The following is a 12849-nucleotide window of genomic DNA, read 5'->3' on the forward strand; positions in this document are numbered from 1 at the left end:
CAAATTAACATTTGCTTAGAATAACGTACGATATAAACAAATTTAACAAGTACATACCAATTTATCACAAACGACTACCATATGTAGTATCATGTTCCCAAAAGAGTCCTGCTCGTCGGGATCAGCGCCAGAGTCGAGTAATAAGTTGTAAACACTCTCGTTTGCACAGCAAGCAGCCCAGGCGAGGGGATACTCTCCCAGGTATGCTAATCCCTCGTAATCCGTATTCTTAGCTGGATTCGTTCGTTGTTGGTCCCTAGGCAGGAAAAAGCTGCCTATCGCCCTCTGAGAAATAATCGCGCCCGCCTCCACGAGATCTTGAACCAGTTCATTATTGTTGTACGCGATAGCGAGATGCAGAGCGCTAGCGCCGAGGTACTCCTCGCCCTCGACTACGTCAATAGCCAATCGTGGAAAGCACTTAAGCAGAATACGCGCTAGTCGTGTGTGTATCCTGGTATCGCATATAATCAGGACATGCAGGAGAGTCTCTCCGAGTGATCCTCTATATTGCATCTGCCAACATGCTTCATGATCGTTCCATTGAGCTAGAGGATCGAACTGTGACAAAGAAGCCTCTATTGGCAGCACAACCTGCTCGAGGTCACGGAATTTCCAACGTAGATATTCCGCCCGATTGATCGCCTGACCCTTCCCATCTGCGTACATCAGTACACCGAACTGTTCCCTGATCAATTTTTCCACTTCCGCTTGGCCACCTTGATTGTACGACTCGATCAGCTCGCCACCCTTCTTGTAATTGGCCAGACGATACAATAGACATTGATCCTCGTCGCTTGCATGACTGATCACTCGATCAAGGATCGAGCCAGCATTCACCTGGCTACCGCGACCTCGACACGAGCAGACACCACCCATTCAGACATCCCTCTTTACGCTCTTTCACGTCCTCCAAACGTCTTTTTCTTGACGTTTGTCCACTCTAGATCACGCTTTTTCTTCCTTCCTTTTTACTTCTTACCTGCCACTCTCGATAGGCCTACGATCTTTCCACGATGCTTTCCTTCGGTTTATCAACTGCCAGCCGAATGGGATTCTTGTCGAGTGTTTTCAGGTATCCTCCAAGATAAGGGTTCTTCCATTTTTCAACAGTTCTATCCTGATGGACGGGGTTACTTCGCTGTGTGGCTAACCGTGATCGACTCCCCCACGCTGGATACAACCCTTGAGAGATTCCTTCGTGCCGACGAAAGGTGGCACACAGGTGGAAAACCGTTTTCAAGCTATAGCAACCAACAGTGTACGCCCGGTGGTAATCTATAAACAGTGCCTGGCTCCGCTTGACACGGGAGAGTCACTGGGTAATGTCTAAACTTTCGGTTCTGTGTCAAAGCCTATTTTTCTCGTCAATACAGCCTTGAATAATATTTCCCTAAGATATTGTTATTCTATTTTTATTGTTTAATCTATTTTTTCAAAAGGCTATCGTAAGTTTATGCTTTTTCGCTTTTTCATTCCTTTTTCCTTGGAACATCGGCTTGTCGATAAAGTTTTCGCGTGAAATGCAGTTCGAGAGTGACGAGCGAATATTCGCTCCACTTTTCCTTCGCTCGACCTTAACACAGATTGTGACGTCTGAATATTATGTTCCCGCAGATAATTTTAGAAACCGATTAAGAGAGTGTGCAAAGCATGGAAGACAGTGGACGTGACTTGCAAAATATGAAAGCAAAGCTGCACGAAATTGACAGAAATATTCGCTTTTGGTGATTCCAGATTCATTTCATTATGTGAGATCAGAGAAAGTCGTGAGATTTTTCTTTTTATCGAATACAAGGAATTGTTACTGTCCGAAAACAATTTTTCATAATAAAAATTCAATTTTTCAAAATCATTGTCAATATGTATTTATATATATTTATAGATATCCATACATATAATATCAATTTTCTTCTTATTTCTTTTTTTATAATTTCAGCTTTTATATCAATTTTTGATCAGTTTTTTTTTCAATAACTGTTCATAATGAAAGAATATGTATCAAAGTACATAAATTTATTTTTTAACAAAATATGAAGGATCCGTTGTTAGTATGCATGTCTTCTCGCTCCTATGTCAGTTACATTTTCTCTTTACAACATTGAAAGTCTTTCTGTTTATTATCACGAAAGCAAGATTGGAATCTAAAAATTCCAAGAACATAGTGAGAGTAATAGAAATATTATGTTTCCCTCTGTGAAGACTTTCAACTTCGATAGAACTTTTAACCGCGATAGCAGTCTACGATGAATCTTTTACGGAAAGAAACGAACAATGTTATTCGACAGTGTGCTATGATTGCGTGATTGTGTCGCGACATATTGTCGTCGATTGAATGAATGGAACCACGGAAACGCCTTTCTGAATGGATATCTACGAGAAGAATAAGAGCAGATCACGTGCAAATCGTAAAAAAAAATCAATGAAAGAAAAATGTACATTTAGCGTAGTTTAACAACTTTTGTTTCGCTTATCTTTTTTTCGAAGAAAATAATGTTTCGTCTGTAAGAATACGTAACGAATTGACGTGTTCAGGTTATATCGTGAACGTGAAGAATGAATCACACGGTAACATGTACTATTTTTTTTTTTTTTTTTTTTTTTTTTTTTTTTTTTTTTTTTTTTTTAAGAAAGTCAATGATTATAATTTTATATAATAGAGAAGAAATTAATAAAGTTGTATTTAAAATTTTCGAACAATTTCATATTAAATTTTATTTAGTTCATAACCAAGTGGCAAATTATTCAATCAATATCACTTGAACCAGTCGGAAGTTAGTCAACTGATTATGAAATATTTCTTGGGAATAAAAATAGAAACTATGGTAAGATGTCTTGGAGGAATATGCATTTGGAAACGTCCAGCCATTTTGAAGATCGGAAAGGAATCTTACAGTCTTAATGTAACTTAGCAATTACTTAAAGCAAACTTTACTATTCGCTGTCCATGAACTGTAATTCTTTTGTATAATTGTTTAATCGATAATGAAACATTGTTGAGTAAATTTACGTCTCACAACTTAATATATTTGTAATTGCGGAATTTGATAATAAAGTTTGGTTAAGAAGTAAAAAGCCTTTGAGCAATAGGAAAATTAGTTTTACCAAAATTTGTCCCAATCTTGTCAAAACTTAGAAACAGAACATACTAAATCAGTTATTATCAATGCGAAGATCATACAATACGAGGTAGTTCACGGTATTTCATTAACGAGTGAGGTCTCGTGGAACAATGAGTGACACTTTGTCACAATAAGATTTATTTTACATGATTACTAAGTAAATTACATCCAGAACGTAATCTGTCCTCGAGATGTTCAAAGTGATTTCCTGACAGTCATCGTATACAATAAAGCTTCTGAGTGTTTAAACGAATAATCAAAAACGAATAATCAAAATATTGAAATAATTGGAAGCCTCTTCGGAGAAATCATACCTTTCCTTCGTTTGAATAATTAATCAAAATTTTTTTATTTTAACGAAAGTTAATTCGCAATATTACGTTACCGAATCAAAGCATATTATTACTATGCAATGATTCAGCATCTAAGTGCTTATAATTCCGTTATCCGTAAAATTAGAAAATTAAAGGAAGAAGGATTATTCGTATTACTTCGTAAAACTTTAATTAAACGCCGAAGAAATGGAAATACCTCATTCTGTCCGAATAACGTTCTTTTATTAAAATTTCGAACTACGACTTTCAAATATAACTCCGATAAAAATGGAAATAATCACAATTTAAAGGAAGCGAGTTGAAATGGTCGCGAATGCATTACTTTATTCTTTCCGCGAGCAAATCATGCAGTTCAAGCTCGAATGTTCTGGACACGTCACGATTTGCAGGTACACTGCATACAGTCAAGGAGAAAATATACATGTGTAAACGGTCGGTGTAATTACGATATTTTCAGTCGTGATGACTCAACATTTGCGTCGCACAATGGTGCTGGTACCAGTCTCAGAGAAGCACACTTACTATCATTGCACTATTAACCGATAATGAGGAGCAGCCTGACGACACATTATCTAAGAAATATTCAGTCGAACACTCTTCACATAAAGCTTTTGTCGTTGTCCATAGATACCAACCAATATCCTAATTTCTAATAAGGGAACAAATATTACCTTAAGATTACATTCCAGACAGTTGCGTAATCGTACAATCACTTTTTCTTGATACACAATTTCATGTTAAAGTAATTGTATATTATATACTACAATATAGCAGACTTAAAACTAGGAGAACTACTAAAGCGTCTAATGATATTATCAAATTGTTGGATTCTAGCCAAAATCTGCTGAACCTTCTTCGATTCCTGATATCTACAAAATTGTATTTAAAATTATAGACTGTTAACTGTGCTGCTTTGCTAATGACCTCCGCTGTTGAAGCAACGTTAAATATATATAATAAAATCAAATTATCAACACCGTTCGAAATAGCTGACATGCAGTTTGATAAAAATATTCGACATATACATATTGTTCACTAACAAAGTTACGTAGGTATACAGGGCATTTCGTTTAGTTGGAAACGATGGAATATTTCACAACAAGTTAAAGTTACCAAAAAATTGTTCTTACAGAATAGTTTTACAAATTCTCCAACCAAGTTTCCAGCAAAGATGTTTTCCTAAACACGTACAGGCTATTTCAGTACCTTCCCGCAAAACTTTACCGGTGTAGTCTATAACCAAAAATAAGAAAAAAATATTTTATAAACTCCTGCTCCTAAATGCTTCGTTAGAAGGTTACAATAAAAATATGAAACAACAATGGGATACTTTCTTCTTCAATATCACATGGGAGTTGATTATCGGTTCGCATTATAATACCATTTCAAATCGTAGCCTGTTATTAAGAATGCAAAATTGGCATCTATGGGAAATATAGTCTATTGTATTACCAATTTCTTGTTGGGAAATGGAAAGAAAACTGTCCTTAATTGCGTAAATATACGAATATAATAAATATATATAATAAATATAATAAATAGTAATTCTTTGCATTAACTCTTGATACGTATTAATTTGTGTTTCACAAACTTTTTCTATCACAGTTTCTCACAAATGAAAATCCATTGGTGAGATATCTGATGATTTTAGTGGCCAAGAAACAAAATGAGAATCAGACCACAGTATAATTGTCAGAAGGTTACTAAGAATTTAGAATTGATTAAATTAATTGTTTAAATGATTAGTTAAGGTTTATATAGCGATAAGTAAAGAGTAAGATTAGAATAAGTATAATGTAAGGAAGGCAATTATATAGAATTTGTAAGGAGTCATGCATAAAATTGGGAGCTTGTCGAAGCCGAAAGCCAAGAGGTAATAAATATAAATACAAATACAATGTAGCATTCTTCTCTTCACCTTGCTTATAAAATATACTGGAAAAGTTTTGCGGAAAAAACTGGGACTTGTATACAATTCTTTTTTTCTGAGTCAAGCTTCATTTCCAAGAAATATTCCTATATCATTAATTTTTTATCCATAAAATGAATCGCGGTTGTACCTACAGCAAGTTAAAATCCGATTGCGTCATATTAACATTATTCACCTCGGGCACAATACAGTTACTGCGATCACGTAGACTAGTATAGACTATTTTGTGAAACTGGGTAAACAAAGAGACCTCAGTGGAAATCTTGAGTCAAGCAAATAAATTCAACGTTGTGACGAGAATCCTGCGAAAACGTATGTATACCATATTTAACAGCGAAATTCGTTCCTCCTTCGTTTCATCAAGCACTACGATTGTAATAACGTTAAACATTTATCTCTTATTTGTGCATATATACATTTCCACTCGCAAATTATTACTCGCTAACGACAGAGAAATCCAAGTTTACTGCAACTACATGTACAGATATTCTCTGAGTTAACAGCTCTGCTCGTGAATGAGAAGTAGATCTTATACGTCTATAAAATGGAGGAAGTTTATTCGAACTTTGCTCGTAGATCATGATATCTAATCTCTAATTTCGTTTACACGCAAGAAATTAAAATTATAGATTACATATATCGTTGTTCACTATTGGAAATTGCGATTATCGAAATGGAAATTATTAACAAAAAACTATCCTTACTTGGAACTAATATTTATAAGACTAGTACTTTTTGAATTTCACTTCCTGTAAGTGATGTAGCGATAATAACGAGTACAAAAGTATAGCTAGAAAAAGAAAGAAACTAAAAGCAGAAGACGGAAATAACAGTGACACAGGTGAGGTAAACAAAGATAACAGTTATCGTTTGAAATAGCAGTTAAAATAGAGTGCTTTAAAAAATAAATGGTATTAAGAGAATATTTATATTAATAACATCATTAATAGATTAATATTATGGCAATGAGCACAAAGATGATTTTCTACAAAATAATTTAATTTGAACCTACTACATAATATCATACATTATACGCGAAACATGTAATTACAGAAACGCAATCTGTTCCGTTTTGTTATTCTTTAAACTAATCGAACGAAGTACAAAAATCGTATCTCGCAACCAACGGTGTATCACTTCGTTTCTGCGAGTGGTGCAACTGATAAAACGGGAAGATAAAAAAAGAACAAAAAAGAATAGAGAAAAAATAAAGAGGAACTGTCGTCGTTGCAAAAGAGATCATACTAGAAAGTCATTCGCGACGAAGATCAGGATATCGACGGGCACAATCGTAACACACGGCTTTATGGTCTCCGATAAAACACCGGAAATCCTCGTCCATTTAGAACGCAAGCCACGTTGTTTACGACTTTACGAGACACCAAATTAACGCCGACGCCTGATCTTCTCTTCGAAATAAATTTACGTCAACTGATGATCGTTCGATTCATTCTACGCTTGAATTTCACGATTTCAACGAGTCATTACGGAGAAACGCCGCGAAATGGAGGAAGTAAATCGTTCGAACATTATTACAGGATATCGGAAAATTGGTAACACTGCTTTGTTGCTTGGCCTATCGCAAATCGATTTTATTTTATTTTTCAAATCATTGTCCGATGTGCCTTTGTTGCTATTAATATAACACATCAATTATCGATGATCGCCACGTTTCGAACATTATATCGAATTCTGGCGAAAATATTACGTAACCGTCGAACACGTCACGTGCGTAAATTTTATTCAATCGCATTATGCAAAATCGCAACGAAAATGTAATACATATTTCTCGAACAATTTCGCTTTGTTAACTCGATGCACGATCAAACCGATCGCTCATGGTTGCTCGAACACCATTCCAGATTTTCTACGTTATAAATCGTAATCGTACACTCGACCGGAAAGATCGGAGAAAATGGACACGAAAAGAAAAACAACAATGAAATACGAGATCACGGTCGATCCACGGGGCGCATTTTCGCGAAATCGGTGCTGGTTTCCAAGCAAGTGTAGCATCTCGAAAATTCGACGGAACATACGTGCAATGTCGTTAATGAAACTTCCCATTTATATTCCACGACCGTATGATCGTTTAACGTGCGTCGTAACAGCTCGCATAAGTACTCACGATTCACACTGTAGGCCATTTACTTGCACGATCGTTTGAAACATTCGCGTATTCAATGACCTGTTGAAATTGCATCATTAGCTAAGAGGAACTACGTGGTTTCGTCGACAAATTCTCCATTCGTCGACGATTACACGGTCTTGTTTGTATCTGGTTGCAAAAAAAATTGCCACGTTGTTGAATGGCTGAACTCGTTAATAATGACTTTTGAAATTCATGGAAGTGTCACACTTGCACATGTTCGATGAAAACAAGGTTAAAAGTGTACACTCTTCTTATTCTACGATTACAACCAGTTATTGCTATCGCATGTACAGTTAACCTTTCCTTGTGGTGATATGAAATGATCAGTTATATTTGCATATCTGCAAAGGTATCCTTGACGTGAATTTTTTACGTAATGTTTGTAAAGATGAATTGAGGTAAACTGTAAATCGTAGAACGTGCAAATCAATCTGGCATGAATGATTGACATTTAAATGAACAAGAATTTTTTAATGAAATTGTATTCATTCGCAATGTTATTGAAATTTTGCGAACGTTTACTAAATGAAAACTTCCATTTTGAATATCACGACGACATTAATTATTAAATCGTGTTTCTAATGTCTTATTCTACTTTATATAGCGATATATTTTGCATATTAATGTGGCTATAAATATGAAATATGTAGTATAGTAGCTATAAATATAAATATGTAGTGCGACCACCAACCACATTTAGGTTATGTTACTTTATCCTTATATTATTATATTAAATAATATAAAAAAAGGAACAGCGTATTCAAATTTATGGAAAACTTACAAAAATGATAGACACCAATCTTAATAAATTTATTTTGTAAAATTGAAGCGACAATGGGTTATAGTGGAAAAGAATGTTTGTTTCACTACTAACCTTCATTACTATTCCCTGCATCATTGACTTCTAAAACATCTTGTACATCATCTTGTGTTAGGGGAACACGGAGAAATCTAATTCACCTTTGAACCAAAATGGACTGATTACCGCACATAACAATTCAAGGTAGACCAACGCATATACAGACATCATTAGTATGTATGTAGCTAATGTAGCTATACATACCTACAAGTACCGGAGTACCGAGTGAGATTAATTATCTTCGAAACATTACCAAGGTTATTTGTAATATCGGAAATACCAAATCATTCGATAATAAATAATATGATTGATGTCATTGTTTCCTATATCTGAATTTATTTCCATGATATATAACATTACCTCGATATTTCAAGAAAACGAACAATACGTATTTTCGAACGATTGTAAGCAGGGCCGTTTACACAGAAGATGTAACAAGGTTATACAGGAGCCCCGGAAAAAGGACAAAATAATTAAAAAGTAGAAAATTAGAACAAAAAGTTTTTAATTGGTTAAAATTAATTTCATTTTGTAAACTCAACCAGAATGTGTGCAGAATGATTAAACGCACATGTAATATTAACTATTGATAAAAATATAAAAAATTGAAATTTTTTCAATATTATTGATGATATAACAATAAAGGGTTACATATTTAAATATGTTAATGTTTATTTTCTTATTTTTTGGTGTTATTTTCTTTATTATATCTATTTTTCTTCATTTTCTCAAGAAAATATGCTTTTTTTGCAGATAAGGAATTATTTGGGACTAATATTTCTTGCAAATAATATTTCTTGCAAATATTTCTTACAAATATTTCTTCCAAAATATTTCTTGCATCTGGCCACTCTTATTAAATGAGCTAATCCTGATTAAAAGTAAGTGAAACGATGAAACTGATTTATGTATGTACATAATTTCATACCACTATAATTAACGGCACACTGTGATTATATACTGATTGGTTAGAAAAATTAAACTCATGAATAAACCGATGCTACCCATCGATGAATTCGCAACATCAAGGATCTGTAGGAAATTTACCTTCCGTTCAATTATAAATATTTCCTTTGGCAAGAATGCAATATGGTATTATAAGATCAATTATTTCAATAAATTGTTTTATATAATAGAAGAAAATGATTGAATATTATTATGTACTTATAATATTTACAATATTTTATTCTACCACGATAATATCTTGGATGAATTACATTTGATTTTTACAAATAGCTCCTCCATTGCAATGAAATCTAAAAATAGAGATTTAAAGAATTATTAACAGATTTCGTACATATACGTGTAGTATAATCTCTTACCTGACGATACAAACACGGCCAAGCGGAATCAGTAATCCTGTATTTGAAACAGTAGTTATTGAATTTCATTGCTATAAAATTCTCCTCGATATTCCAGTTCAGATGCGCATGCATAATAAAGGTTGCAAATATAATGCGTTAAGTCCATTTCATAGAACAAATAACATAGCTGTGGCTGACTTTTACGTCTTATAGTATCATTAATTCTCCAACGTATTTATTGCAAATAATCGTAGCTAGTAGTTAACGTAAAATCATACGTTAAAAATTTGCAGAACGGAAAAAGAACTTATAACTGTAAAAAAACACAGTATCATCCATAGCGTTCTCTATCATTATCACATCAACAACATCAGTTTGCAATTCTCTATAAAATTAATCATAAAGAATAGTCGCGATCATTCTGTTTACACAGTTGTTGAAGACGATAGCGACATAGCAGAATGTATTATAGTAGAATGTAAATTAGTAATACCGGGAAAAAACGTTGTGCTATGAGTCAAGCAGCGCGCCGTACAGTCACGTGACCAATGGTTCACGTGATTACGGCGAGGTACACGATGATTGGTCGAGCAGCAGGCAAACGATCACATATAGAGTGGCGCGAGACAAAAGTCGTAGTGCAAAGCGTCAGCGAGTTTCAGTGAGCTGGTTCTGTGAGTGACCTTGATCCCCTCGCGAGTTGTGTGACAATCTCGTTCGCAAGAAGCCGAACCCGTCAGTACTAATCGAATCATCGTTGCAGAAACTTACCGCTAGCGGCTTTTCTAAATCAGCGCGACAGGAAAACAAAAATGAAAACCTTTGCTGAAGTTCTACTCGTCGCGGCGTGTTTCGTCGCATATACGCACAGCTTCCCCGGTGAGTACACAGTTTTGTGGTTACTGCAAATAAACGAAAAAGCCCCGACTTTTTCGTCTGCAGCATAAAAATTCGACACGAGTGACGTACGAAGGGACAATTTGCCCGAGACTAATTATGCCGACAGATGGATCCGGTCACGTTCGACGCTCTGTCGTTATCGTTGTTTGTCTTTCGGGATTACCTTCGAAATTAGTTTCTGTCGACCCTACAACGAATCGAGTTTTTCAATTCGTTGTTCTCGAACAACTGAATAATTTTCCGAGGGGAACGGACAAGTGAATAAAGAGTCGCGCTCGATAGAATTCCTTGGCAATTGCTAAGGTCATATTCGTGATCTTGTAGCGTAACAGCTGAATAAATGCTGTTACGAGCGAAAGGAGCATGCGTGCACCGAGTATTACGTGCGGGGGCGCAACGTATAGACAAAGGTATAGAGTGTTCGAAAAGTTAGTGCTCATTCGTTAATCGCAGCTTGTTTGTTGTACATGATGAAACGTTCAATTTTTAGATTATATTTCCTTTTTTCAATCGTTAATACTACAATTATCGGATTTGGGGATTGGGAAAGTTTGTTTTTCTTTTTGTATTATATATATATTTTTTATAATACTTCCATTTAGATTTGCTTAGTATAGGCTCTATATTTTTTCAGTTATTAATAGCTTTAATGTTAAAATATTAGAAGCTTTAAATTAAACGTTATTAAAATAATGGATGCCGACTTTATATTCTATAATGTAAATACATATGTATCTACATACATACCTACATATATTCGTGACGAATAGACGACTTGAAATATTTACTAAAAATAGTTCAGGGAATAAACCGATTCGGTATCGTGTGTGACTCATCATAACAATCGCGCCGACTCGAGACATCCAAAACAAATGCTTGATCGACATAGATCGGTTTCGTCAAACAATATCAAACAAGCTGATCGAATCAAAACATTGTTCTTCTTACTATCAATGACACACACGATATTCGATATTTATCTGATACAAGACTTTCGAAACTTCTCGGAACGTTTGACTAATACATAGTACGATGTAGAGTTATATAATAGTAATAGAGATTGATCTTTCCGGGGGGTTAAAGAGTACTATGCATAGATAATAATATAAATCGAGTGCAACATTAAGGAAAGATAGATTCATTCGTAAAATCTCGTGAATATTTTTCGTTTTAGTTTATATCTATAAATCTTTAGTTCTCAGAAAACTTGTCATACTTACTCATTATATTTATTGGAAAATTAAAAAATTTCGCTTTATTTAGTATTGTATTATCAGATGCATATAATGCAAATGGAATAACAGATTTATAATAAATTATACAGAAATTAGAGACAGTGAAAAGCATTCAATTCCTGCTAGATATTAATAGATATCCTAGTACTTACGATCGGCAGTACATATGTATATGTATAAATAGTAGTAATATACATTGAATATATCAATAGACTATATGTATACATTAACGAAAGATAGACTTATTAGTAAAGAAAATCTCGTGAATTTTCTCGCTTTAAGTCTACAAATCTCTCGTTGCCGGAATACGTAGGCGCGTACATATTTGTAAATGGACTTAACTTTTCTCATAGTGGGCATTTTCCTGCCGGAATAGTGCCATCTTGCTATAAAACTTCGCAAATCAAGAACTGCGTCGGCCTGCTATTGTTTTACACAGTTTTATGCGAAAAGTTGTATGCAGTATGGCCGTACACCCAAATAATCATTTTCTCCTTCTTCTTGTTGGTAGAAAGTGAGCCAGGAATATTACCAATTGGCATATATGTTTATTTTATTTCTTTTGTAGTATAATTCGTGCCTTAATGTGGCGTATAAATTTAAACTTGTACGTTTTAAATCTTGCCTAGTGTTGCGTTATTCTCTTAAATACGTTGCAATTCAAATTGCTTCAACGAAGTTTTCCACGATATTAGTCACATAATTTTATTGCTTTTTTTAGCGTGAAATCATTTTTTGAATATTAGAAAATAAAGAGAATATGGTAGTTAAAATATTATGGACGATTACCTACTTAAATGTTGATATCTTGTTATCAACTTATATTTGTTTACGTATAATATTTTGGATTATTTTGTAATACAGGTTATTGTATTATGTTACAATATAAGTAATGTAGTTTTTGTGAGAGATGAAATTAAAATAATGGATTTTAGCACAATAAATACTTTATGAAAAATGGATATGAAATAAAATAGGAAGTTGATAAACAATTGTAGTAGATGAGGTAAAT

At 34.2% G+C, this 12849-nt stretch overlaps 2 protein-coding genes across 3 annotated transcripts in view; one reads left to right on the forward strand and one right to left on the reverse strand.

The window, feature by feature from the left end:
- Nucleotides 1–7913, reverse strand: part of LOC126915774 (transient receptor potential cation channel subfamily V member 5) — a 68503-nt gene extending 60590 nt beyond the window's left edge. The window contains exon 1 of one of the 2 annotated variants that reach the window (XM_050720780.1): nt 58–7909. In XM_050720780.1, coding sequence (XP_050576737.1) covers nt 58–879 — 822 coding nt within the window. In that variant the 5' untranslated portion in view covers nt 880–7909. Of the gene's footprint in view, nt 1–57 lie in introns of both variants that reach the window. The other variant, XM_050720781.1, reaches the window with a different exon arrangement.
- A 2421-nt stretch (nt 7914–10334) lies between these two features.
- Nucleotides 10335–12849, forward strand: part of LOC126915785 (icarapin-like) — a 55263-nt gene continuing 52748 nt past the window's right edge. Inside the window, exon 1 of the mRNA XM_050720795.1 lies at nt 10335–10581. Coding sequence (XP_050576752.1) covers nt 10515–10581 — 67 coding nt within the window. The 5' untranslated portion in view covers nt 10335–10514. The remainder of the gene's footprint in view (nt 10582–12849) is intronic.

The sequence above is a fragment of the Bombus affinis genome, chromosome 4, assembly GCF_024516045.1.
Source record: "Bombus affinis isolate iyBomAffi1 chromosome 4, iyBomAffi1.2, whole genome shotgun sequence".
Classification (NCBI taxonomy): domain Eukaryota; kingdom Metazoa; phylum Arthropoda; class Insecta; order Hymenoptera; family Apidae; genus Bombus; species Bombus affinis.